The following is a 27,339-nucleotide window of genomic DNA, read 5'->3' on the forward strand; positions in this document are numbered from 1 at the left end:
ACGATAATTTGTGATAACCTAAATAGAAAATTATATTTTTATGAGTTGAATTTTGAATATATCTTTTAAAGAAATAACATTAAAATTTAAAATTTATATTGGAATGAATTTTTTTCAAAAAATTAACTATTCTAATATGTTGTAACTACATTGAAATTGTCACTTCTAAAAGGTTTAATTTTGGCTTGATATTTCACAAACCACTAATATTTTTTCATCAACTAGTATAAGTCTTAAATTATTTTTATAACATTTAAAAAAAAATATATATATTTATATACAAATATAAAAAATCCATTATACAAAAGAATGAAGTTAATTTATTTATTTATTTATTTTGTACTTTACTATTAACTATTGCTTTATGATTTGTTGCCCATTTTATCTTTTAAAACTGGATGGGTTTGACATGATAAAAATATTGAAAAGCAATTTGATGGTTGAACTAAAACATATATTTGTTGATAAATGATCTGTGAAAGCGAAAGGAAGAAGTCAGGAAGAAAGGGCGTGGCCAGGATGTGGAAGAAAAGTGTACGTGTGCCGACACGTTTCACTGTCACTCTCCATCTCCATTAATCAGTACAGAGTCCCACCACCCACCCTCCCGGTCCTCCACCTCCATTTCTATTTTTTCTAGAGAGAGAGAGCTTTCTTCACGTTTTCAGGCTTTAGAGATAAGAGAGAGAAAGAAAGAAAAACAGCCCATCACTTTCACCACCGTCCAAAAAAGTAAGGTCATGTTCAACTTCACGGTGCGTTTCTCCCTAACCATTTTTTAGTTTCTCCGTTTCATCCCCTCTGTAATCATTACCCCACCACCACCGGTACAAAGAATTATCGCAAAACCTTGTCTCCATCTCTCCTTAAAGCTTTTCTGTATATGTATCCCTACACACTTACATGTATAATTGTGCTTTCTTCTCCAAATCACAATACCCACTTCTGTATTTATGGTGTAAAGGAAAGAAAAGCGCAGGAGAGAGGTGGGGTTTGTTGTAGTGGTTGACGAATAAGAGGAAGAAGAAGAAGAGGAAGAGAGAATGGGGAGAGGGAGAGTGGTGTTGCAGAGGATAGAGAACAAGATCAACCGCCAAGTCACCTTCTCCAAACGGAGAAATGGACTGCTGAAGAAAGCCTACGAGCTTTCTGTGCTCTGCGATGCTGAGGTCTGCCTCATCATCTTCTCTAGCCGTGGGAAGCTTTTCGAGTTCGGAAGCTCTGGGTACCGCGCTTAATTACACTTTCTCTCTAGGGTTTCTCTCTTTTTATGGTTGAACTGACGGATCTTGCCGTTTTGATCATGTCTTTGTGTCGTTTTGATGTGCATTGTGCCAGTATTTTTAATCTTGGTTGAACCAAATCTCGGAAGAGAGACAGTGAGATGGATGTTAGGGAGATCAGACACGAATCGGGGGGGTCGAGAATCTCTAGCTTAGGCTACTGTTTCTTTCGAGAATCTCATGCCTAGCCCTACTGTTTGTTTTCTCGGAAATGAGGTTAGTTTATCGGGAAAGGGAAAGGCGTCTGAGATCTGCGTTATAGACAGGAGGTCTTGGGGAATGGAGTTTTGACACGTTCTATCACCCCTTTTCCCCCTACAGTACAACAGGCTATTTAATTTAGTATCTAGCTGCGATCTCTCTTTACTGTCCGCCATGTCTCTCCCCTCCTACGCACGACGATTAAATTATAGTAAAAAGTCGCTGAAGTGATTTTGTAGAGAGAATTACATGATGTGAAATTATCTCTACCACTGTGCATTTAGGGTTTTTTCTTGTTCATCCTCATCCATACAAACAGTATCCATTTTCTTCTTCTCAAGAGATGCTTTCAATCAAAAGATAATCCTCATTTCACAAAGAAACGAAATGAAATATTTCCTCCTTGAGTTCTATATTTCTTTGAGAAGAAGATGCTTCAAAACAACAAATGGGGTTTATCAAGCAACTGGACACATCTCCAGATACACAAGAACTTATTTCAGATGAGTCTTTAACTAAAACTGAATCCAAGTTTTATATACTTCCTGAATTGGTTTTCTCTTCCATTTGTTCTTTCTCAAGTGCTAGCTCCCTAATTTTGTTATTCTTTCTCCATTCTCTCCATATCCATCCATGTATTTGTGGTCACTTTACATTGATTTCTCTCTTATTGTTCACAAATCAAACTAGCAAAGCATGAAATTAACTAGCTTAACTAGTTAATCTTTTTCTTTTATAAATTGAAGAAATGCCACAGATATTTGGGTAAATTCAGGCAACAACCATAACAAGGACAAGTTTATTCCAATCCATGCAGGAGGACTTTGTACTCGCCTAGGGCTCCCACATGGTTGTCATTTCATTGCTATGTGAATATCTAGACGGCATTAATATTTGTCATTTCATTGCCATGTGAACATCTAGATGGCATTAATATTGGAGTTTAACCATGTCCTTACTCTACGTTCAGACCTGTTAAGTTTTAAAGAGACATTAGGCCTTTTTAACTTTATATTTTATTCAAAATTTGTTTTGGAAATTACTTGATCCGATTATTCTTGGTATCTAGTGCCTTGAAAAGTTACAAATCCTATTCAGAACTTTTTCTTTAGCCTGATGTTGTGATCTGGGGGTGCATGATCTAGTCTGGGTTATTCTTAGTTAACAATGATCAAAGAATTATTGAAGGTCAGCATTACTCCCTATCTCCCCTCCCTCTCTTTCCCTTTTTCTCCCGATACCACCGTTTCCTTCTTCTCAAGATGGTTTTCCTACCTCTTACAGTAGACCCGTGTGTCATTGAGATCATGCTTTGCATTCCATTCGAGCTGCTTTTGCTCCCTCTTACAGTAGACCCGTGTATCAGTCATGAGGTTCAGTGTTCACTCCTTCTGATTTCTTATACTTTCATCAGTATGCTTGTTGATTGTTTTTTTTTTTTTCATTATCAAGATATTAGTTTTCACTTCTCGCACTTTCCTCTCTGGCCTTTTTTGGCAATCTTGTCAGAAAACACTTGGGCATTTGTTAAAATTATCTTCAGCAGATTGTTTAGTTTGTTCTTGCTTTTTTCTTTTTCTTCCTTTGAAGACTATACTTGTTCAACTTGTTCTATGTAGTTCTTGTTCTTGGTTATGCTATATCATTATTCTCCGGTTTACTTGTTTGTTGTTTGTGCTCACTGTATGGCTTTGCCTCTTGTGCAACTTATTTGTTGTTTGTGCTCACTGTATGGCTTTCCCTCTTGTGCAATTCAAATCATTCGTTGGAGCTTTGTGCTGCTTAAGGCCTTTGATCTTATAGTGATTGGATTCAGCTAATTTTTTACTATACATGGAACCATTTTCATATTTCTTAGCGCCTACATAGGCATGTTGATTTGAGATTGCTTGTGGGCTTTGTTCCCCGGGTTCATTTATCATCATTTATTAGGGATAACTATATTTTAACTGCAATTAGATTGATTTAATTTCTTGCCCATTTGGAAGCCATGTTATTTCCTATAGCTTCACAAAATGTTATTTCATGAAAGCATTTCACTTAGCTTCCTCTTCGATTCTCTCAACAAGGAAATAAAACTGAAGGGTAAGCTTAGTGGTCATGTACTGATATTGATTAAATGATCTTAAAAGCTCACTAATGATATAATTGTTGCATATGGCTTGCCTTCTCACATATTACATTAAGATACACATCCATGCATGTGAATGCTTGGAAGAATGATGGAGACATAGTAGAAGACTGCAGATACTATGTTGCATGTATGCTTAGACACTAAGACATCATTATATATCCAAATTATGAAAATAATATCAATGTTGTGGCTGCACAGTCAAATTGCATTATGCTTAGATCTTGTTTGTTTGCATCCACAGCTGCACATCAACATACTTGATTTGAGTGTCTTTTTCTTACATATCGTCGGTTCTTCTGCACACTATTAGACAAATCACTAGCAGTAAATGTTTGTATGTAATTGGTCTTTTCCGAATAATTGAAACCAGCTTTGAATCGGCATGGAAAAAAGAATGAAGAAAATGTCTGAAGGAAAATGAGGAAGATGGAGTGAGGGACAAACGCTATCAAGAGGTCCTTAAGAAAAGCATATTTTACTGGTTCATCTTTATGGGGAAATATTTAATTTCTAAACTATGATCTTCTATATGACTTTAGAATGCATTATCATCATTCAGTACAATTTTAAGAGCTTAAAAAAACCACTGTATCAATTCAACATGGAATTAGTCTAGGCCTGTTTGACCTCATCACAACTTAGGGAAAGGAAAAGTACCATGGATCAGGAAGAACTTCTTGCTTTTGTACTTGACATTGTATTGAAAGTTGTCCCTTTTTTCCCTCTATTATGAGTTTGCTTTATCAGTGCCTCTGATTTGAACCTTCATATTATTTCCTGTCTATTTTTCAGTCTGCTTAACTAGTAGGCTTATGAGTGAAAACCCTTAATATTGATTTTTTTTTTTTTTTTACTTTTATTTTATCCAATTCTATGAAACTTACTAGTTTTCCTTTCATATCAGCATGACCAAAACCATTGAGCGATACCGAAGATGTTGTTACGCCTCAAGAGATAACAATGACGCTGAGCATGATAGACAGGTCTTGTTAGAAATCCCTCTCCAATTTCTAACTTCAATTCTTGGTGCAGTGATGGTTTGCAGTGTGCATGCCTTTGACAGAAAAAAAAAAAAGAAGTGTTTCCCATTCTCTTTATTAATTAATTAATTAATTAATTAATTAATATTATTATTATTTATTTTATTTTTTATAAAGATTTTTTTTTTTTTTTGTCCTTTTTTGTGGGACTTGAAGGTGGAACATTCCCCACCCACACCCTTTATCATTTGAGCTAGTTCTCTTTATATGTTGATTCATTATCCATCTAAACTTCAAGCTAGTTTAAACATCTTATTTTCAACTATGTCGAAAAATTATGAAAAGGGGTCCATGATCAACGGCAATTATACAACAATCCGCAGATGGAATGAAGAATCATGTTGTATATATTTCAATGAATTGGTTCTCAAAATATCAAATCCTACAAGTTGATGATGCATTCAAGAACTAAATTTATATGCTGTCCTTGTTAACATCTGAAGATAATTTTACCTTTTTGCATCTCTTTTAGCAAGAGCAGTGTAATGAAAGAGATTATCTTATTGACAATGCTTGATCTTTTCTGCCTCCTTTCTTTTTTTGGTATTTTTTTTCCCTTTTTATTGATCAATGCAGATTGGGCACGAAGAGTATTCGAAGTTAAAGGCCAAATATGAATCTCTTATGGACTCACAGAGGTTAATTATACCAACTAAATTTCTATTAAGGATTGAACACTACACCTATAGATGTTGGAAGCTTGCTAATTGTATATCCCTAATGATCATTTTCAGGCATTTGCTTGGAGAGGATCTTGGGCTGCTTAGTATCAAAGAGTTGCAAAATCTTGAGAAAATGCTCGAGGGAACTCTCTCTCAAGCAAGGCAACGAAAGGTACCCGCATCATAATTTGAAGTACCTGCAGATGATTAATGAATACATGCATACATTTATACATATATAAAGAAAAATCTCAGTTAAATTCAGGACTTCTCTTGAGCTAATTAATTTTAAGACTGTTTAATTCGACGCCGTGGATTTATGATAAATATGTTTATGATTTTTCCCTCAGAATTTGTTCAAATTACTTGCTTCTTTTCTTTTATTGGAATATGCTTTCTTAGCTTTCAGATTACTTGGAGCAATCCTTGGTGACATGGGACATGGGACAGAACTGTGACATTGCTCGTGTTCTAGTCAATCATAAATTACTTAATCTATCATCGTGTGTTTATTGATTGTTTTCAACCATTTTTGTCTTGGACTAATGCCAATGCCATGTTTATTATTCACTAATAATCTGAAATTACCATTAATGGTTACGATGCATGCAGGCACAAATGATGTTAAAACAAATGGACGAACTGAAAAAAAAGGTAAGAGCACCATCACTGGTTCAAAATCTAAGCATTTTCCCTTCATTGAATTGCTACATGCACAATGAGAAATTGCAGTATCTAGACTACTTTCATGGTATAGTTTCCTTTGGTAAATCTTGAAAAAGGTAGAAAAACTTGCTCAACTTTATGACAACTAATTCAAGCTTCAAAATGATTTCAGCCCCATCTCCAGTTTTTATTTTATTTTATTTTTTTATTTTAAAAGTAAGGTTTGAAAGTCAAATAGAAATTTTAAGATTCAGGCTCTCACACTTTGCAATGTAATTTATTTGCCTTTTTTTTTAAAAAAAAAAAAAAAAAACAGAAAAACACAAGACAGATTGGGAAAGGATAGTTTTAGTTAATTAAAATTTTAAAATATTATAATTATATTTATTTTTAATACAATGGTCTGCATCCCGAGGTTTAGATCCCTATGGAGAGCCCTAAGAACTTAACTATAAAGTTTCATCTCTTATCAAAAAAGAGAAAAAATTATTTTTAATACAAGTATCTTTGAAATATAGTTTCTAAACATAACATAAAATTGATTCGCATGTGGTAATTAAATTTTCTTCAAAGTTAAGCACCATCCCCAACAAGGCTTTAGAATCAGTATGACTGATGTTGTCAAAATGAACACACATTTAAAAATTAAAATCCAATCGTGTGGTAACAATTTCTTTTAGAGCTACATCTTGGGCGAGTTGGTCGAGTTAGAAGGCTAACAATGCTTAACACACTTATGAATATGGCCTACCCATACCAAACTCAACTTTATATTAGGTTAGGAATTCTCAACCCACTCCAAGCCCCATGGACAACTCAGGTTTCCACCATTCCCACATAATTTCAAGGGTTATTAAACAAAAGACTTATAATGACATCCCTTAATAAACAAAATATTTTTTTCAAAGTTATAAATTATAAAGCATATTATAAAATAAGATTTTAAAAGTTAAATGTCTCTCAAAATCATAAATATATTATTAGTTACTAATTTAATATAAATAAAAAGTCTAAACTCAAGAATTAATATTTAAAAATATTTTAATAACCAAACAAGAATGATAAATTTATTAGTCTAATATAATTGAAAAATGACAAAGGTTCGAGTTCTTTCCTTATTATTTTTTATATTTTAAATAAATATATAATAATATGTTGATCAGGTTGATAATTTTTTAATTGAAGCTTAATCCTAACTCATTCACACCTTACCTATAGCAGTCTAGATCTCGGGTTGGGAACAAATTGGATGGGTTGAACCTCTCCAAGTTGCAACCCTAATCCTAACTCATTCAGGTTGATATTTTTTTTTAACTCAAGCCTAATCCTAACTCATTCACACCTTACCTATAGCAATTTAGATCTCGGGTTGGGAACAAGTTGGATGGGTTGAACCTCTCCAAGTTGCAACCTAAGTGCTTTAAATTTATAAATACAAAAGTTAAACATTATCCTAGATAAGGCTTTAGAATGAGCATCAACATAGTTGTTAAATAGCAAAGGTTAAAGTTCTTTCATCATTTTTATTTTTTCATATTTTTTACATTTTTTACATTTTAAATAAAACATATACAATTAAAATATAATAAATACCTAATAATATGTTGATTGGGTTGCTACAAGTTGCCCACACCTTCAACCATTCTACAATCCTAATATCTTTAGGTTGATATAATATTTTTCTAATCGAAGCCTAATCCTAACTCGCTCACACCTTACCTATACCAATTCACATCTCAAGTTGGGAATAGGTTGGGTTGGTTGAACCTCTCCCAAGTTGCAACCTTAACTACTTCTAACTTGTAAATATAGAAGCTAAAATTATCCTAAATAATGCTTTCGAATCAACATCAACATGGTAGCTAAATGGCAAGGATTAAACTTCTTTCATTATTTTTTCTTATAATAAATAAATAATTATATGTTGATAAGGTTTCTATAGGTTGCCCACACCGTCAACCCTTTTGTAATCCTAATATCTTTGGGTTGATATGATATTTTTCTAACTCAAGCCTAAATATTAACTCGTTCACACCTTACCTATACCAATCCATATCTTGGTTTAGGAATCGGTTGGGTGGGTTGAACCTCTCCAAGTTGCAACCCTAACTACTTCTAACTTGTAAATATAAAAGTTAAACATTATCCTATATAAGGCTTTAGATTAATCAATATTGGCATGGTTGTTAAATGGCAAATATTAGAGTTCTTCCTTTTTTTTAAATATATATATATATATATATATATATATAGATACAATTAAAAAATAATAAATACATTATAATATGTTGATCAACTTTCTATAGGTTGCCCACACTTTCAACCATTCTGCAATTCTAGTATCTTTGGGTTGATATTTTTCTAACCCAAACCTAATCCTATCTCATTTATGCCTTACATATACCAATCCACACCTGGGGTTGGAAATGGGTCGAGTGGGTTGAACCTCTCTAAGTTGCAACCCTAACTACATCTAACTTGTAAATAAAAGTTAAACATTATCCTAAATAAAGCTTTAGAATCAGCATGATTGTTATTGTCAAACAAAAGGCAAATTTGGACATAATTATTTTATTCTTAATGTCTATTTTAAAATCTCTGTCTTGAAATTACCCACTTTTTGCCTTTAAGTTTTCAATTCAAAAACTATAGTTCCTAATTTCTCATGTCTTATGCCTTGGACATGAACCTATTTGTAACCAAAATTTCTTTGATGTCCTTGTATTATATGCTTACAACTCTTTGCCTCTCCAAGTTTCAACTTTAACTACTTCTAACTTGTAAATATAAAAGTTCACATTATCCTAGATAAGGCTTTAGAATCAGGACTAGCATGGTTGTTAAATTGCAAAAATTAGAGCTCTTTCATTATTTATTTTATATTTTAAATAAAATGAGATATCGATCAGGTTTCTACAAGTTGGCCACACCTTCAACCCTTTCACAATCCTAATATCTTTGAGTTGATATGACATTTTTCTAACTCAAGCCTAATCCTAACTCATTTACACCTTACTTATACCAATCCACATCTCAGGTTGGGAACAAGTTGGGTGGGTTGAATCTCTTCCAAGTTACAACCCTAACTACTTCTAACTCGTAAATATAAAAGTTAACATTATCCTAGATAAAGCTTTAGAATCAGGATCAACATGGTTGTTAAATGGCAAACATTTTTTATTTTTTTATTTTTTTATTTTAAATAAAATATATACAATTAAAAGATAATTAATACATAATAATATGTTGATCGGGTTTCTACAAGTTGCCCACACCTTCAACCCTTTTGCAATCCTAAAATCTTTGGGTTGATATGATATTTTTCTAACTCAAGCCCAATCCTAACTCGTTCATATCTTACCTATACCAATTCGTATCTCGGGTTGGGAACAGGTTGGGTGGGTTGAACCTCTCCCAAGTTTCAACCCTAACTACTTCTAACTTGTAAATATAAAAGTTAAACATTATCCTAGATAAGGCTTTAGAATCTACAAGTTGCCCACACCTACAACCCTTGTGCAATCCTAACAGCTTTGGGTTGATATAATATTTTTCTAACTCAAGCCTTATCGTAACTCATGCACACCTTACCTATACTAATCCACATCTCGGGTTGTGAGGGATGAACCTCTCCAAGTTGCAACCCTAACTATTTCAAACTTATGAATATAAAAATTAAACATTATCCTAGATAGGGCTTTAGAATAAGCATGGTTGTTATTGTCAAACAAAAGGCAGATTTTGACACAATTATTTTATTCTTAATGTCTATTTTTCAATTTCTGTCTAGAAATTACCCAATTTGGGCCTTTAAATTTTCAATTCAAAAACTATAATTCCGAGATTTCTCATGTCTTATGCCATGGAAATGAACCTATTTTGTAACCAAAAAAAATTAAAGTCCCTTTCTTTTGACATCCTTATATTATATGCTTAAGACTCTTTGCTTGCATTGGCAGGAGCATGATCTTGAAGAGATGAATAAACAGCTCACATCGAAGGTTTCATGATAGAATTCCTGGTCACATCTTTCAGTATACATGTACAGCTAATTATCATCTTCATGGTTAATAACGATGGCCTTTTCTCTTGTGATTTTTGAACTCTCAGCTTGAGGAACTTGAAGAATGTGTTCGAGTAATTGAAGCTTCATGGGATTCTGGCACAGTAGCTGGCAACGACAACCTCAACATGCACATCTCTCAACCCAACCAAATTCAACCTCAACCCCAACCCCAACCCAGCCTACCAATGGGGTATGCCTTTTCTTATCTTCTTCCAATTACAAAAATTGCATTTTCGCTTCTGTTTTTGCATCTTATATGGTCTGTTATGAGAGCATGCCGAATTTTAGTAATCATGAAGTAGTCCCATATATTAAATTCTTATTTTATATATTGATATTTTATTCTTAAAATTAGATTTAAAATTATCTTTTAGAATAAAAAATGTATAAAAATATCTCCATAAATATTATAAGTCATAAGCCATAAGGTTTATACTTTATAGGTAAATATGTGTAAAAGAGTGCAAGACTCGTGGTTTAAATAAATCTATTTTTTGTTTTCTTGATTCTTTGAAAGTTCTTTAATATATAGTGGAGTCTTTTTTGTCATCCATCAATGTAGGCATAGTCATTAACTCATAAAATGTATCATAGATTGTCTTTCTATTTTTTTTGTATCATATTGTATTGTGTTGGGTATCGTAGGTTTTTTATATAGTAAAAAATAAATTAAAAGAAATTATTCATGCCTACATATATTGTAAACAAAACTATGTTTTTCCTTATGGAAACATTGAATACTAAAGTTTAAAAAAAATACAAATTAATAAAATATGAGTTTAACACAATTTATTGTAAAATCTAGAAAAGTAAACTTTTAAATTTTTAGATGTAAATTTTAGTTTCAAATTCTAACTAGGTGAATATAAGGCAATCGTAAAATGCTTGTCTAGAATCAAATAGATGGCTAGGGTTTCATTTTTGTAGGGTTTAAGGGGGAGGAACAAGGAATGAAAATTTATGATAATGGATAAAAATAAAATATAAGTATGATAAAGAAGAAAATATAGAAGCTCAAAATCCCGTAATGAACTTCTAGGAATTTCGTATAAAAGAAAATTAATAAATCTCATCATTGATGATTGTAAGGTATGAAAAATAGAAATTTAATATCAGTAATGAATCTCATTACATCTTAGTCTTGTTTATATATTTTAGAAAACACTGGAATTTAAATCAAAGTATAAAAAATAAACCTAACCTATGAAGTGACTAATTAGAACAATTCTTATCCATTTCTTAAAATTATTATATTTTCTAAACAATAAAAGAAAAAAACAAAACTGTAAACTTCCTTATCAAGAACTCACTTTATAGAAAATTCTTACAATAAAGTTTCTAATAAAGAAGACTTCTAAATTCTAAATATTCAAAATAAAAATTTATAGATAAAAAGTTTATTTTTAAAATGAGCAAGATTAGAATTTTTTTAATTTCTTAAGGGGAACTACAAAACCTCCCAAATTCTAAAACTTCCTTTTTTTTTTTCTTCTTTTTCTTGAATACTCTTTGAAGGGCGATTTATTCTCATCAACTCCCCATTTGAAAGAATTCGACTTGGACAGTTGGGCGCCTAGTAAAATTCATAAAGGTCGATATCAAGCTTCTATAAATCAGTGGCTATAATCTCTAAGTATTCTTAAAGTGTGGTTTGTTTGCCATTACACCAAAAATTTCTAGTATCCACTTCCTTGATCATGAGTTGATGCAATTTGATTTTCAATAACATACTCAATATTGTTACTTGGTTTATAGTGTGGTGGTAATTAAATATCAATATCCTCACTTACATTGTCATGATGATCATGATAGGCAAACAAAAAAATCTTTCATATTAAATATTGGATAAAACGCAATTTAGAGGATAGCTCTGGTAAATAAGCATTTTCTTTTAAGCACTTTATCACTTAGAATGGGTTAATTTTTTTTAAGTGAAGCTTTTGATATCTGTCAAACTAAAACCTTTCTAGACAAACAAATCTTTACTTAATCACCTTCTTTAACCGAAACAAACTTTTGATGCATATCTAATGCCTCTTTATAATTCTCATTACTAATCTTAAGTCTTTTTTCATACCTCTTCATGAACTTTACAAGAATCACATTCTTCGCTAATGCGAAAATAATTAAGCAATGGTACAAGATCAATGAAGTATTTAGGCTTTAATCCATATGCAACCTCAAAAGGAGAATATCCGGCAATAAGATTAGTACACTATTGAAAGTATATTTAACTTGTGGTAAAATGTTATCCCAACTTTTTTGTTAGTCCTTCATAAGATATCTTAAGAGATTACCAAGGTTACGATTAAGAGACTACCAAGGTCATGATAGATAACTTCCATTTGGCCATTAGTTTGAGGATGAAATGAGCTTAAAAATTGCAATTGAGTGCTTAATTTGGTCCATAAGGTCTTCCAATAATAACTCATAGATTTGATATTATGATTAAAAACAATAGAGTTTGGAAGTTTACATAAGAGAACTACCTCCTTAAGGAAGCCACATATGAAGCATTTGAAGCCTTCTTACATGGTATAAAATGTGTCATCATTGAAAAATGGTTGACCACAACATGTATAGAATCAAGTCCAAGTTATATCCTTGGCAATTCAAGTAGAAAATCCATGTTTAAGTGTTCCAAAGGTCTAGTTGAAACAAGTAAGGGTATATACAACTTGGTATTTTGCTTCGAACCTTTTTGTCCAATTGGCATGTCAACATTATTTGGTAACCTTCCAAATATCCTTCTTCAAGGTAGAATAAAAGAATCGATCCTCCGACAAAATAATATTCTTGTCTCATCCAAAAGGTCCCCTAATACCTTCTCCATAGAGTTCTCATGATCATGCAAAGAAGTCTTAGGCGTATAGACAATTTTTATAGATGAAGTACCCATCTAAAATTTAGAAATCAGCATATGATATCTTTGAACTACTCAAAAGAGAGTCATAAACAATCTCAAAATTAGGATTATTATCATAACAATGTTTCAGCTCTTTAATCCAATTGTAGTGGTTGACATGTTTATCAAAAGAACAACCTTTTTACTAAGAACACTAACTGGTTTATTCTCAACTCCTACGTAATAATTTTAGTAGAAGATGAATAATAGGAGAAATTCACTCCATCTTGCATGTGGACGATTAAGTTTCAATTGGGAGTTAAGGTATCACAAAGTTTCATGATTGAGTATAAAACAAACTCTCTATGATTAAGATAATGTTGCTAATGTCAAATTGCTTGCACCATCACATAAAACTCAATATCATGCGGTGCATTCCTTTCTTACGTCTTAAGAAAGCCACGAGGTGTCCTTAACTAAGAACTGCTCCAATCCCCACATAGGATGCATCACAAGCCACCTCAAAGACTTGCTCTAAATTTGGTTGATGAAGAATAGGAGGACCAACTTAGTCTTGGTTTCCTCAAATGCCTTGCGTGCTTCCTTAGTGTAAACAAATAGGCTAGATTTCATCTTCTCTATAATTAGGACTATAACTGTATTGAAATTTCAAATAAAACATTGGTAGAATGTGGCTAACCTATGGAATCCTCGAACGTGGATATTTTTAGGCACAAGCTAATTAAGGATAACTTTTAGTCTTTTCCATATCAACTTTAATTCATTTGAAAGATATGACAAAATCCAAGAAGACAACACTAGGACTCATAAAAGTGCATTTTTCAAATTATATAAAGCCTCTCAACCTTAATAGTCTACATTACTTACCTCAAGTGTTCTTCATGTTTTTCATGTGATCTACTCTAAATTAGAATATCATCAAAATAAATAACAATTAATTCTCTAAAAAGGGCATAGTACTTGAGTCATAACTAGCGTAAAGGTGTTTGGTACATTGGTTAAACAAATACATATCTGGTGGTACTTTTTAAATCAATCTTTGTGAAGATCATAGAACTCTTGAACATATATATCATATCATCAAGCCTTGAAGTAGGAAATCAATACTTGATTGTAATTTCATTAATTGCACAACTATCCATACACATTCTTCATGATCTATTCTTTCTAGGAATAGTAAAGCAAGAACCTTAGAAAGGCTCAAACTTTCTTAGAGAAGCATTTTGCAAGTAACTCATTAACCTTTCTTTTCACCTTGCATGCTCTGTTGGGTTCATTTAGTGGAGGAAACTCATTAATCAATTTTATTTTTTTGGTATAAAACTAAAAAATTGGCAAGGATGCTTTTTACTTTAACCAAAATTTCCTTACCTTTTTCTATAGGTTTATCTGATGCATGTGTCTCTAATGCAAGAAATAACCTTCTTTTTTAAATTCATGCATGCTAAACAACTTTTTATATATATATAATTTATTCTCTTTACTTCTTAATTGGGGAACAAACTTATTAGATAGAGAATCTTAAACCCATTCTGTACAAGATTGTAAGTATTTTGGTAGTTGTCATGTTTTAGTCTTTGATCAAAAAGCCAACATTTTCCAAGTAAGATATGGATAACTACCATTGGCAGAACATCACACACACCATGTCATTTGTTCAAAATCATTATTATTAGGGAATGTAAACAAATAATGGGTGCTTTCTGGAATAGATGTATAATTCATCCATGCTAATTGATATTGATTTGGATGTTTTTCCGTTTTTAGATTAAGTTTTCAAACTAGTTCTTGTGAAGCTACATTTGAATTGCTTCCTCCACCAATAATTAAGGTGTATAGTCTTCCCTAGCAAGAAACATGAGTATGAATTAATTTGTCGCCAATATTCTTCCTCTTTTGCTATTGGAGAAAACTATAGATGATGCACTACAAGGCTATGACCTTCAGTAAAGCATCATAATAAATATGATATTATTGATCATTAAGACTCAATCTCGTTTTAAATCAAATAGTTTTATTTATAGGCTTTAGAAACTTATGTAGAGCAACTCTTATTACTTTCTTTCAATTTTTAAATCTCTAAAAAAGTAAAAAAATGTGAGAAACTTTTTTTTTTAAGAGTTAGAAACGTACATTATAAAAACTTCTTATGATAAAGTTTCTAATAAAGAAAACTTTTAGATTCAAAGGAATACCAAATTTAGAATTTTTGTTTTCCTTCTTTAAGGAGAATTCTAAAACTTCTAAAATAGTCGCTTTTTTTTTCCTTTCCTTACTTTTATACATCTTGAAGGGTGATTCCACCCTATTATATACTTGTTATTTATATGCACATCTTTGTGTTATCTCCAAAGCTTCAACTCTTATGTTTGTCATCATTCTTTATCCACTAGAAGAGGTAAAAAAATTAAAAAGAAAAAAAAGGATTACTCATCAATTATTATCATTTTCAATGTTAACGTTTAAATCATTTAAATAAAATTCACCAATATTTATTATTCAAATAAATATAATTAACTTCTAACATTCTTTTTTACATCAAGGATAAAGTTTTTCAAGTAGGATTAGTTTACCTCTTTTTTCTCTTTTATGATTAATTTCTAAATTAATTATACATTTTTTTTTAAAAATTATATGATAATTCATAAAAAAAAAATAATAATAAATGCATTTTTTTCTTAAAAATTATGAAAAATAATTAAAGATGTATCCATCATTATATCATTATATCGCGCATCATATCGGGTCTCGTACATGTAACATAAGTTTCACTTAAGATATATGATATTGTTGTAGAATTTGAACCTTGTTTGCTGTATTTTAGTGAAGAAACCATCCTAACTTGTCTGTACAAAATATCCTTTTAACGAATTGAGATTGCCACCTTTGTTGAAACAGGTTCCACGAATTTGTTCCACCGGAAGGATCAGCTATGGCAAGGAATGTAGGCAATGCCCGGAATGGCCTCGCCCAAGGATGGCTTGTTTGACCTTCAAACCATCATAAAAAATACCAATAAATGCGTGATGTTGCGACTTATATTTTGTTTGGAATTGACTTGTTGAGTGATCTTTGCTTTTTCAAAATTATAATATATGTATATATGGTTTGTTTTTTTTATGCTATTGAATATGATTTTGATAATAAACATAGATATGTACGAGACGTTCTCTTAGACTTGTGTGTTTGAGTTTCTTAATTTGAAAATAAGAATGGACATAATCCAATTGAAGTTCATTTTGAAAAAATGACGAGGATGGAGTCCTATCAATCGGGGTTTGATTGCATTTGATGTATCGAGAAACATGATTAATCACATTGCATCATGTTTATTTAAATTGGATTATCTTGCATTACGTCCTATCACATTGCTTTATACCTTACTATCATTCTTTTATATCTTGGTCTCATTATTTGTGTCGTTATCCAATGGTTTCAATGGTTGAGATAATAAGTTTGGATACATACCTCTTTAGCATATCAAATTCTTTTTAGTAATTATTCTTTACATAAACAAAAAGGAACGATTCTATATCAAGCGACACAACCCGAGTGAGAAATCTTTGCAATTATGGGAGAAGGTTACTTCTTTATACTTGCATTTAGTGGAAGTAGTTTGATTTAATGGAGGAAAATAAGGTAGAAATTTATTTAATTAACTCCACAATGTTATAGCATTTGATGATGGATGTTGCAGGTGGTTAGCTGGTCAAAGCAATTAGTGTTTAGTTGATAATAAAGCATGAAGAGGAGGAAAATATTGATGGGCAAACCTAACCTTGGTTGCTTGTTCAACCATGCCAACCACAAAGTGAGGTGATATTTGTGGAAACAAGCATTTCACCCCAACACACATTGCTCACGTATTCAGCACTAAGTGCATGTTGGATTTGTAGGTGTAAGTTCGTCTCCTGTCAATTACTTACTTGGTTTGTTTCAACATTTACTTTAAAAAGGAAAAGAAAATGTTTTCATTGGAGTAAGCAGGAATGAGAAGAGAAGGAAGAAAGTGAGTCGGATTGCAAATTTTTAATCCACTCCTTCCCATGGCTTATAATTTCTATCCCCGAATTTCGATATTAAACCGATATTTTGTATAAATTAATTAAAATAAAATTATTATAAATAAACTAATTTTAATTATTTTTATTTTGTAATTTGTATAATAATTTAATACGAAATAAATATAAATTTATAAATAAAATTATTAATAATTTTAAATAAAAAATACTTATGTATCATTATTTCTTTTATATGATACTTGAACAATATATAATAATTTCCTTCGTAAAATAACTTTAGTTTATGTATTTTTTTTTTTATCATTTTTAAAATTTTCTCTAATATTTTTATGAGTTTTTTCATCAATTTTCATTATATTAATATTTTACATCAAAATATCTACTGATATTTTCTAATATATTTATAAAATCAAGTTACTAATACATCCATTAAAACTATATTTTCATCATTGATTCTAATATATATATATATATATTTGTCATATTTTTAAAATTAAACAATTCAACAGAAGGATTTACAAATAAATACATATTGGATTTATAGGTATAAATCTAACTATTGTTGTTAACTCTATTATATTACAACATCGATTGTACTTTTTTGGCATTATGTAAATTGGTTTTTTTTCTTCGGGAGAAAACATCTTTAAATCAAGTATAGTTGTTATTCCATATTTTAAAATTTAATGAAGTATTTGATTTGAACAAATCAAATAATTTTTTAATTAAAAATAACATCTTATTTTTAAAATTTTAAACAAAATGTTACGTACCGGGACTCAATTATCCTCAACGAAATTTTTTAAAACATAGGTCAAACACATAGGTCAAACTTGTATGGAAATAATGGTAAATATACAACTTACTCATCGGTACCATTTAAATGTTTAAACATATTTAGACATGAGTGTCCAAGGAAAATGGATGAAGAAAAAATTATATATATAAAAGTCATTAAATAAACATGCTAATATATGCCATAAAAAAAATTCAAAGTATAAATGAATTAGATTAAGATATAAAATAATAAGATTTATATAATGTACAAATGAAAATGACACGTAGTATACATCAATACTAAGACTATAACTTTGAAAAGTTAAGTCGATGATAATTAATTTGGATTTAATCTAAATTAGTAAGCATTTAACTCAAGATTAACTTAACTTAATCTTTGACTTAATGTAATCGAGTAAAACTTGATTTAACTTTATTTTTCTATTTTGGATTGAGTTGAGGCGGATAGTATTAAATTAGAATTTATCGAATCGTATAATTTAAAATCCATTGAAGAATGTTTTTAAAAAACTATTTTTAATATGTTTAAATAGAAAATGACATAATATTTCAAGTTATAATAAAAAAAAATTATACATCTTTTTAACAAAATGAAAAAGACCCATATTCAATTTTATATATACATATTGGTTTGATTATGTGAGTGATAATCTTGGTCTACCCGTCAAAAATTGCTCGTCACATCTAGGAAAGCACCATTGGCTTTGTTGTATGACGTCATCAAGTTGGACCATCTACTGTCTCATTTTTTCACCGCCACGTGTCAACGGCTAGTCTAAAACTAAAAGAGTTAAAAATAATTAATTATTTAAGTCTAATATTAAATAATGTAATACTTTTTCTAAAATCAAACTAATTAATTCTCTCTTTTTCCGTTCTTTCTCCTCGTCACATGCCTCTTGTGCCCTTTTTTCTCCTCGTCACGTGCTTCTTTTAAACTTTTTGAATAATTGAAAAAGTAGACTCTAACATTAAATTTGAAATTGGTTGACCTTAATTTGAATGAGGTTTTGGACTGAAATCCCAATCAAATTACCAAAATCTGAAATCATTTATGAACAAATCTCATGAATCAAAGTATAAAACGTAATTTTATATTTCATATTAAAAATTTCTTATTAAACCTATTTTTTTTTAAAAGAAATTTTTATTTTTTAGAATATAAAACATATTTGACAATCAAAAACTATTTTTTATTTTTATTTATTTTTTGAAAATTATTTTAAGAAATAATTATATAAACATATAAAATGATTAAAAATAAAAAATAAAAAATTATTTTTAAAACATATTTATAAATATTAAAAATATGTTTAAAAATATTTTAAGTTTCCAAACATATTTTTGTTTTACAAAAATCAAAGAAGAATTTTTAAAAACTATTTTCTAGAATTACCAAACAATGTCCATTTAAATACACTTTTAAATTTTTATTTTTTAAAACTAATAAATTTAGTATAAAAAAAATAGAATTTCTTATATATATATATAAAAAGTATAAGTTTAGTTTATATTTTTAAAAATTTAAGGTAATAAATCATAAAATAACTAAGATATATTATCCTACCTAGTTTTTACATCTCCTATCTTGGGATATAATAATAAATCATAAATTTATATATCATTTTTATATATAAAAAAAATTCTACTTTACCCATTTTGTAAAATAAATAATTTTGATTAAAAAAGTTAAATTTATACTTAAAAAATATATATGAAATATATTATAAGATAATATTTTTATTTATAAATTTTAAATATATTAATCATAAATATTAATAATAATTAATTATTTATTTATTTACTAAATTACAATTTGTAAAACACTAAATAATATTGAATATGTAAATGATTTCATATTTTTTAATAACAAATATTGTGATATAATATTTTTTAAAAAATAAATGTCGAAATTCAAATAAAATATATTTTTATTTTTATTTACAAGTCAAATATTATTTTCTTATTTTAATTGGAAGAGTATCAAAGTAGCTGCGAAAAAGAAACCTTATGTTTAATTCTCAAACCCAAAAGGGAAAATTAATGAAAGAGACAGCAGGGATAGAAATGTAATAAACCTAAAAAATTTCCCCATTTTTAAACTCAGCTCCTTAATGTATCAATATTTCCGCCACCGGCTGCTCCGTGTTCTTCTCTCTCACCATTCACCAACACCCCACCTTTCTTCTCCTTTCTCTGCATTTCTTGTTGCTGTTTTCCACTGTGTTTCATTCTCCCTTTTCAAATGGCTAAAAATCCCACCTCAGGTTCGTGCTTTTCTTCCATACTTCTTTGTATGATTGCTGTTTTAGGACTGAAATCTTTCTTTTCGGTCAGAATTTGAACTTTTTATACCACTATTCAAACCTTTTTTGAGTTATTGATTTTTTTCTTTCTTTCGTGATGGGTTTGTAATTTCTTCTTGTAATACGATTGACTTCTTGCTGAAATCTCTATCTTTTATGATTTTTTTTTTTTTTTGTTATTTGATTCTGGCTTTCTGATTTCCTAGTATACTAATTGGATTTTTAGTGAAATCTTTACTTATTTACTTATTTATGGTCAGAATATGATTTATTGAATAATTTCATTTCTGGGTCAGAGCTGGTTTTTTGAGCTAATGTTGATTGCTCTTAGTAGTTATTTGATCATGAGTTATTGCTTTTCTCTTTACTTTGCCCTTGTAGCGTTAATTTTGCTGCTGGATCTTCTTCTGGGATGCTAGATCTCTCTTTTTCACATTTCAGGGTGTTGTATATTTTTGTGCTTTAATTTATATTGGTTCTTTTTTACTTGAAATCTATGTACCAGCTTCTGGTGACTTGTGAAATCATGTGACACCTTTATGTGTGCAGTTCTTATCAATGGGAAAACATGTTATAGTTGGTGGGTTTTATGTAATTGTCACCTGTATGCCATTGATCTGGTCTTTATCATAAATTAGTGTGATGTGATCAGTTCTTCTTGTTCTTCCAGTTGGGAAATTCTCTTCTTTCTGAATATCAATCCATGATCCCATCTCTCCTGATGCAGAATCAGATCATGTATTAGTATCCATTATTGATTGTATTTCTTTATGGGTATATTTAGAGAGCAAGTTTGGTATCACACATAAGTTTGTTAATTGATATGGGAAAACATCTGAATAGGCTGTTTTGGAGTTCACAAACTGACCAAGTGTACCTTGGGAGGTGATGGTGCATCAGACAAACTAGAAATTCTCCTGAAAATGGGATAATCATTGGGAGAAAAATTTGAGGAGTGGCCAAATTTTACTTTTTATCTTACTTATTTAATTTCTATAGCTCATGTCATGCTCTCAAGCAATCACATTTAGCCTCTGAATATGGTATTAGGAGGCCTAATGTACTTCTTTCTTCACTTAATTTGTTCTATTCATTGCAGTTCTTACTCAACATGAACCCTTGATTTTATGTAGGCAATTATGAAGATCTTCCCCTAAATACAGGAGGAGCAGACAATAAAAGTTCACTGGTGGTTTGCTTTGGGGAAATGTTGATTGACTTTGTGCCAATAGTTGGTGGAGTTTCACTTGCAGAGGCACCGGCTTTCAAGAAAGCCCCTGGCGGTGCTCCTGCTAATGTTGCTGTTGGCATATCGAAATTGGGAGGTTCATCCGCTTTTATTGGCAAGGTGCTCTTGAACATCTCCTGTTTTCCTTGATCTTCATTGTATGCCAATCATTGGGTAATTTTCATTTTTTTTGTTTACCCTTTTCTGCCTGAGATCTCTACAACAGAGAAGACTCTTCAGATTAAACTTCATTTAAACACATTCATGTAAGATATGACAATGGTAAAACTATTTGAAGCCTCTTTCTATCCGTTACTTGGTTCTTATTAGCACTTTTAGTTTCACATTATTTTGTAACACTGAAAGTCTACAGTGAGAGTCTAGATTTGTTCCATATAGTTTAGTTCATGAAGTTCATATGTGGTACAAAGAGGTATGTAGTAAGAATAGTTGGTGTGAAATGATGCTGAGATGTCAATGAAATATGCTAATAATAATTTTCTCAAAATGAATTCTCTGACAATGAATTATGAAAATTCCTTTAGTAATGTGAAATCAAAGTTCATTTTTCTGCTCGATCTTTTTTCCTTAAATTTGTGGGTGGTTTCACTGCTGTGGGGGTTTTTGGGTGGGTTGTGTGGAGATAGGGGGATGTGAAGGGGGTTATAGTCCTCTTTGTTTACACCAAAGCCCTGTTTTTTCAAACAGGAGTTCTCTCATAATGCTAAAAATGTGATTGTAATTTGCTCACGATCCCAACATATCTCCATTAAAGTTTATACCTGATTGTGTTATAATACCATTTTTTTTAAAAAAAAAAATTATATCTACACACACACACACATATATATGTATGTATGTATGAATGTATGTATGTATGTATATATATATATTAACAAAATGGTTTATATTGTTGAAGAAATGAATGATGTTTAGGCGCATAATGTATTTCTGACTCATCTGTTAAGTGATATTTCATTACCATTGTAACTCCCATGTAGGTGTTGTATCATTTCAACTCAAAAGCTTGTGTCTCCTCCTCTCTGTTTGTATAGTCAAATGTGGTGATTTTCATTGCCTAATCTCATCTAAGTGATTTCCCTGGTTTTCTACATGTGGTGGATAATTCCAATGTCAATAGCTCATTACCCCAATTTCAAGACAATTTCAGCTGTTAATTTTTGCTGTCTGTATCTCAGGTTGGCGATGATGAGTTTGGTCATATGTTGGCTGACATTTTGAAGAAAAACAATGTCAACAATTCTGGCATGCGGTTTGATCACAGTGCAAGGACTGCACTAGCATTTATTTCACTCAGAGCTGATGGTGAACGAGAATTTTTGTTTTTCCGTAATCCAAGCGCTGATATGCTTTTCCGTGAATCAGAACTTGATTTAAAACTTCTTGAGCAGGTATGTATGCGAGTGTACATTTTTTCTTTTCCTTAATTTTTATTGTGAAATGGAGCACAACCTTTTTGTTTTTTCTTTTTTTCTTTTCTAGCAGAGGAGCTAATTTGGTTAAAAATTTTGCATTTTCTAAATAATTTTGAATGTAGGCAAAAATCTTTCACTATGGTTCGATTAGTTTGATTGAGGAACCATGTAGGTCAACTCATCTTGCTGCAATGACCATTGCCAAAAAGGCTGGTAGCATCCTTTCATATGATCCGAATCTTAGATTGAAACTATGGCCATCAGCAGAGGCTGCTCAGAAGGGAATAATGAGTGTATGGGACAAAGCAGATATCATTAAGGTATGGTTTTGAAATGCTGAGATTAGCTGAGGTTCTGAATTTATTTGCTTCTGCTACTGCTAATATAATATCTTTTTTATTATATATTAGCATGACATAAGGATAGAATGGCTCTATGACTATATTATAGACCTGATCATGTATTCCTTTATGAACTTTCAGGTAAGTGAGGATGAAATTACATTCTTAACTGGTGGTGATGATCCTTGTGATGACAATGTTGTGTTAAAGAAGCTTTTTCATCCTAACCTCAAGCTTTTGCTCGTGACTGAAGGGTCAGAGGGTTGCAGATATTATACTAAGGTATATTTTTTTATCTATATGTGGTGCTGAATTTAGAACTTTTACAACGACACTTTCTTCTGCTTCTGTTGGGAAACAAGAAGTTGTATTTATGTTTCCTGAACCATGTGTGTGAACTTCTCTGTTGTTTTCTTCATAAATGACCTTGTTGATTAAAATACTGCACGCCTTTAGAAAGTGAAAAACCTGATGTATGAGTTCATATTATTGTGAACCTGAATTGAATTTATGACAATTTGTTCAGCATGGTAGTTGATGATTATATTAAAAAATAAAATATAAAAGCAAAAACTTTATATTGTTTGCATTTAACTGATAAATGCTAACATATGGCTGGTTCCATTACTTCTCTGCATTATGACTGTACTATAAGCTTGTTGACACGAACAACATATTGTAGAAATTTCGGGGTAGGGTTGCTGGTATTAAAGTTAAAGCTGTTGACACAACTGGTGCTGGTGATGCATTTGTAAGTGGGATCCTCAGCAATATAGCTTCAGACATAAATCTCTATCAGGTACCCTTATTTCTTATACGAATTGAATGGTTTCATTTGGTTATCTCTTGTTTCACATTTCTCATTTCATATATTTTTATATTGTTGTAGAAAAATGTCGGAATCCTGTTACAACCTTGTGTTCCACATATTTTTAGTTTTCTTACTTTTGCCTCTCTTTGTTTCAACATTCTGAACGTTTTGGTGTAAAATATTCTGACGGAAAGCCACATTTTATCACATATTTTTAGACCCTCTCTTTTGATTCATTTTAAAAAAAAATTAATTGGCATGTTTAGTTATTTCTCTGAGACAAATATATTGCTAAAAGAATGTTGAATGTTGTTGAACTTGTATTCTATTCATTGTTATGGAGACATGGATATATGTCACATTCAATTGATGATTCACATAAACAGATGAAGAACTGCATAGTCAGTCAGTGGTTTGTAATCATGGGTATTTTCGCCCTGTTTCTGTGATAACTGTAAGAAGATATCTCAAATAATTTTCTTTCCTGAACATGGTCTTGGTTGATCAATGCAATGTGCGAATTCTAGGTTTCAAGATTAGCATTTGAGGTACATTTGATTTGAAGTTCCCTTTATAAATTTTCTTATAATTTTTTACTAACTGAAATCAGGGGAAAAACCCCTCAAATAAGAAAACAAGTAGTGGACTAGTGTAAAATGGGATTACTGCTCTATGCGGGTCCTTGAAGAAACATGAATCTTTCTTCATGATAGTGTGGAACAAATCCAGCGCTAGCAATTTGTCATTAAGCTTCAATTTTCTCTCCTAGGAATGCCAATTTTTTTAGGACTATGGAGTAGGCCTAATCCTCTTGAGGTGGCTACGAACTCTGGAATTTGAACTTACTGAAACTATGCAAAAGTACTCAAAGGAGTTGAAGGATTCAGCCATTAAATCTGGTGCTGTGCTACTCCAGGATGAGCGTTTTCTCCTCCTTTGGCTATTTACCTGATCTCCTTCTCGTATGATTTATGTTTTGGGTCAATATGGATTTTAGATGTTGTTCTTCACTTACTAAAGGAACCATATAAGAAAACTTGAAAATCATTAATGAGAACATATTTTCTTAAATGTTACCATCATAATTTACTTGAAATGTTGGCAGGACGAAAAACGGTTAAGAGAAGCTCTTGTTTTTGCAAATGTATGCGGCGCCCTCACAGTGAGAGAGAGAGGAGCGATTCCGGCACTCCCCAACAAAGAGGCAGTCCTCAAGATGTTGCAAAACATCCCAGAATGATAAAATGAGGCACAAACAACAATCCTAGCTGATGTATTGTCCTTTCTTCATTGTACTAAAACTAATGGTTAGGAATGGGCTGTTTCCTCTTTTAATTTGTTTGTTGGTTTAGGCATCTCTGCTCTTTTTCTTGTGAAGGAAATGTTGCTATAGCTTATAAGCCCCACCAGGTTGGGTTATGGTGCATGAGAACTTGCATAGGTGTTTTCATTCAAGTGTTGTAAATGCAAGAATTATGAATAAATTGTTTTGCTTCTAAAGGTATAGTAAAGAAACTTTTTAAGTCCCTTTTGGTTCTTTCCTAGAATGATTTTCTTGCCTAATGGAAAAAGGAAAATAAAATAGAAGAATGGTACTCCTTTGTATTGTGTTTGTTTTGCCCTAGTGGTCAATGTTTTAAATCACTTATTTTTTTATAGGCCATAATTTTTTATATTTTAAAACATTTATTGAAGAAGAGGAACAAAGGCACAAGAAGGATGGATGATGTTAGATATAGTGGAGAAAATAAAATTTCTATAAATCTAGTAACTGTTGAAAAAAAAATACTGGAGAAGATAAGAAAGAACTCTAGATGGCTTTATTCAAATCTCAAAATGCCCTTTTGAGTTCACAAAATTGTAATAATTGAGAATTTATTTAATTAAAAAATAATGAAATTTAAAGGGGAAAATACTTAAAACACAAAATAAGACAACAAATGAAGAGTGAAGAAGACGGTGATCATCCACCATGCATGCATTTATAGCAATCCCCCTTGGAAATCTAGCATACTAAAAGAATGTCTTATTAAAATCTAGTTAAAAAAACATAACAAAGGAAAAATAGTATAATATTCTTAAAAATATTAAAATGGTTTTGGACTATTAGGATTATTAGGACTAATCTCATTAAAAACTTTACTAATAAAACTAAATGGGACAATCTAGATAAAGGAAAAAAAAAAGGGTACAACACTCTAACATCCCTTACATATGTCTCATTGTAAGTATATTAGCCTTCATGCTTACATGAGTATGATATCTTCAAAAGTTCACCAAGCATAATCATTGAGTCAACACATTCTAATATTATGTATTAGCTTCTTAAACATCGAGATTGATAATGCCTTTATGAATAAAACTATTAGGTTATTATTTTAGCATATTTGTTGAGTATCAATTGTTTAAGATAGAGTCATCAAAAACATGCTATAATGTAATAATAAATGGATTTTATTATTATTTATAATATGATTATGGTTTTCCATTATTTTCCTTTTCATTGAGCATTCAGGTCTTACATCACTTGCATAACTTGAGCACATTAGGAGTTGTATGTGAAATCCAAGTAATGAGTTCCTTCCAAGTAATGAGTTCCTTACAAGTAAATCAATAGTTCACAATTGGTTCATAAACTTAAACAATCCATTTAAGGTTATAGTATACTAGCTCCTAATTGGAATGATGACTAGTCTTGGTCATCGAGGTGGGGTTCCCATGGTAAGTGTACTATTATGTATGGTTACATAATTGACAAGATGTATGGTGAGCCATGACATTACCTATCTCTAAATTAATATTGTATTGAGGTAGTATTGAGGTTTTCCATGGTTTTGACCTACAAATGAGACCCTAAAATGGTCATATCTTCCTTATGAATCGAGTCATTGTTGATTAAGGCAAGTGGTAACAGATATTCTCAAAAAAGAAACATTGATATCTCATAGCTTTGAGACATTATGTCTCTTTAAGTGATTATAAGGACATGTAACCATAAAAATTATAACTATAATAATTCCTTAAATGAAATTTGACATATATGCTTAAAGAGTTAAAATATATTGGTTGATCATATAATAAAACGATTCAAGACTTAAGGATTACAAAAGTAATCTTAAAAAATTGATAACATTCACCTCGTTAGATTATAGATACCAATTCATGGGGAACTTACATGGAGTGGTTGATGAGTCAAACCCAAGCTTAGTACCTCGATTTAATATCATAGGATATTGGATTGCAGTTGGTTCTCTGTAGTGAGATATTAAGTCAACTTCAAAATTTGATTATGAGGAAACCAATATTTTCCTACAAGTCCCAATAGTCCCCACTTAAACTCATATTCCTTGGTAACACATTATTTAAAGGATATTTAGGTTCTTTATTCATATGTGCATAAGAGCATTTCGGTAAATATGTAAGGTTGCACAAGAATTTATGAATGGTCTTTCTAGACTAGACTAATTAATTAATTGGAA

At 30.9% G+C, this 27,339-nt stretch overlaps 2 protein-coding genes across 2 annotated transcripts; both read left to right on the plus strand.

Moving 5' to 3' along the window:
* Positions 1-782: 782 nt before the first annotated feature.
* Positions 783-16,153, plus strand: LOC117933032 (agamous-like MADS-box protein MADS3). The gene is made up of 8 exons (XM_034854379.1): positions 783-1,225; positions 4,523-4,601; positions 5,235-5,296; positions 5,393-5,492; positions 5,933-5,974; positions 9,946-9,987; positions 10,097-10,242; positions 15,817-16,153. Exons 1-8 carry the CDS (start codon positions 1,044-1,046, stop codon positions 15,905-15,907), a joined length of 744 nt encoding a protein of 247 aa, XP_034710270.1. The 5' UTR covers positions 783-1,043; the 3' UTR covers positions 15,908-16,153.
* A 3,711-nt stretch (positions 16,154-19,864) lies between these two features.
* On the plus strand, positions 19,865-25,387 carry LOC117934287 (probable fructokinase-7). Its single transcript, XM_034855965.1, has 7 exons — positions 19,865-20,005; positions 21,178-21,392; positions 22,472-22,684; positions 22,831-23,028; positions 23,191-23,331; positions 23,732-23,848; positions 24,966-25,387. Exons 1-7 carry the CDS (start codon positions 19,984-19,986, stop codon positions 25,098-25,100), a joined length of 1,041 nt encoding a protein of 346 aa, XP_034711856.1. The 5' UTR covers positions 19,865-19,983; the 3' UTR covers positions 25,101-25,387.
* Positions 25,388-27,339: the final 1,952 nt, after the last annotated feature.

Source organism: Vitis riparia, chromosome 16 (assembly GCF_004353265.1).
Source record: "Vitis riparia cultivar Riparia Gloire de Montpellier isolate 1030 chromosome 16, EGFV_Vit.rip_1.0, whole genome shotgun sequence".
In the NCBI taxonomy this organism is placed as follows: Eukaryota; Viridiplantae; Streptophyta; class Magnoliopsida; order Vitales; family Vitaceae; genus Vitis; species Vitis riparia.

Coding starts and splice junctions, on each gene's coding strand:
- LOC117933032 (XM_034854379.1), top strand. CDS start 1,044: ATGGGGAGAGGGAGAGTGGTGTTGCAGAGGATAGAGAACAAGATCAAC. Junction 4,602..5,234: donor ACGCTGAGCATGATAGACAG/GTCTTGTTAGAA, acceptor TGATCAATGCAG/ATTGGGCACGAAGAGTATTC. Junction 5,297..5,392: donor TCTCTTATGGACTCACAGAG/GTTAATTATACC, acceptor GATCATTTTCAG/GCATTTGCTTGGAGAGGATC.
- LOC117934287 (XM_034855965.1), top strand. CDS start 19,984: ATGGCTAAAAATCCCACCTCAG. Junction 21,393..22,471: donor CATCCGCTTTTATTGGCAAG/GTGCTCTTGAAC, acceptor TCTGTATCTCAG/GTTGGCGATGATGAGTTTGG. Junction 23,849..24,965: donor CAGACATAAATCTCTATCAG/GTACCCTTATTT, acceptor AAATGTTGGCAG/GACGAAAAACGGTTAAGAGA.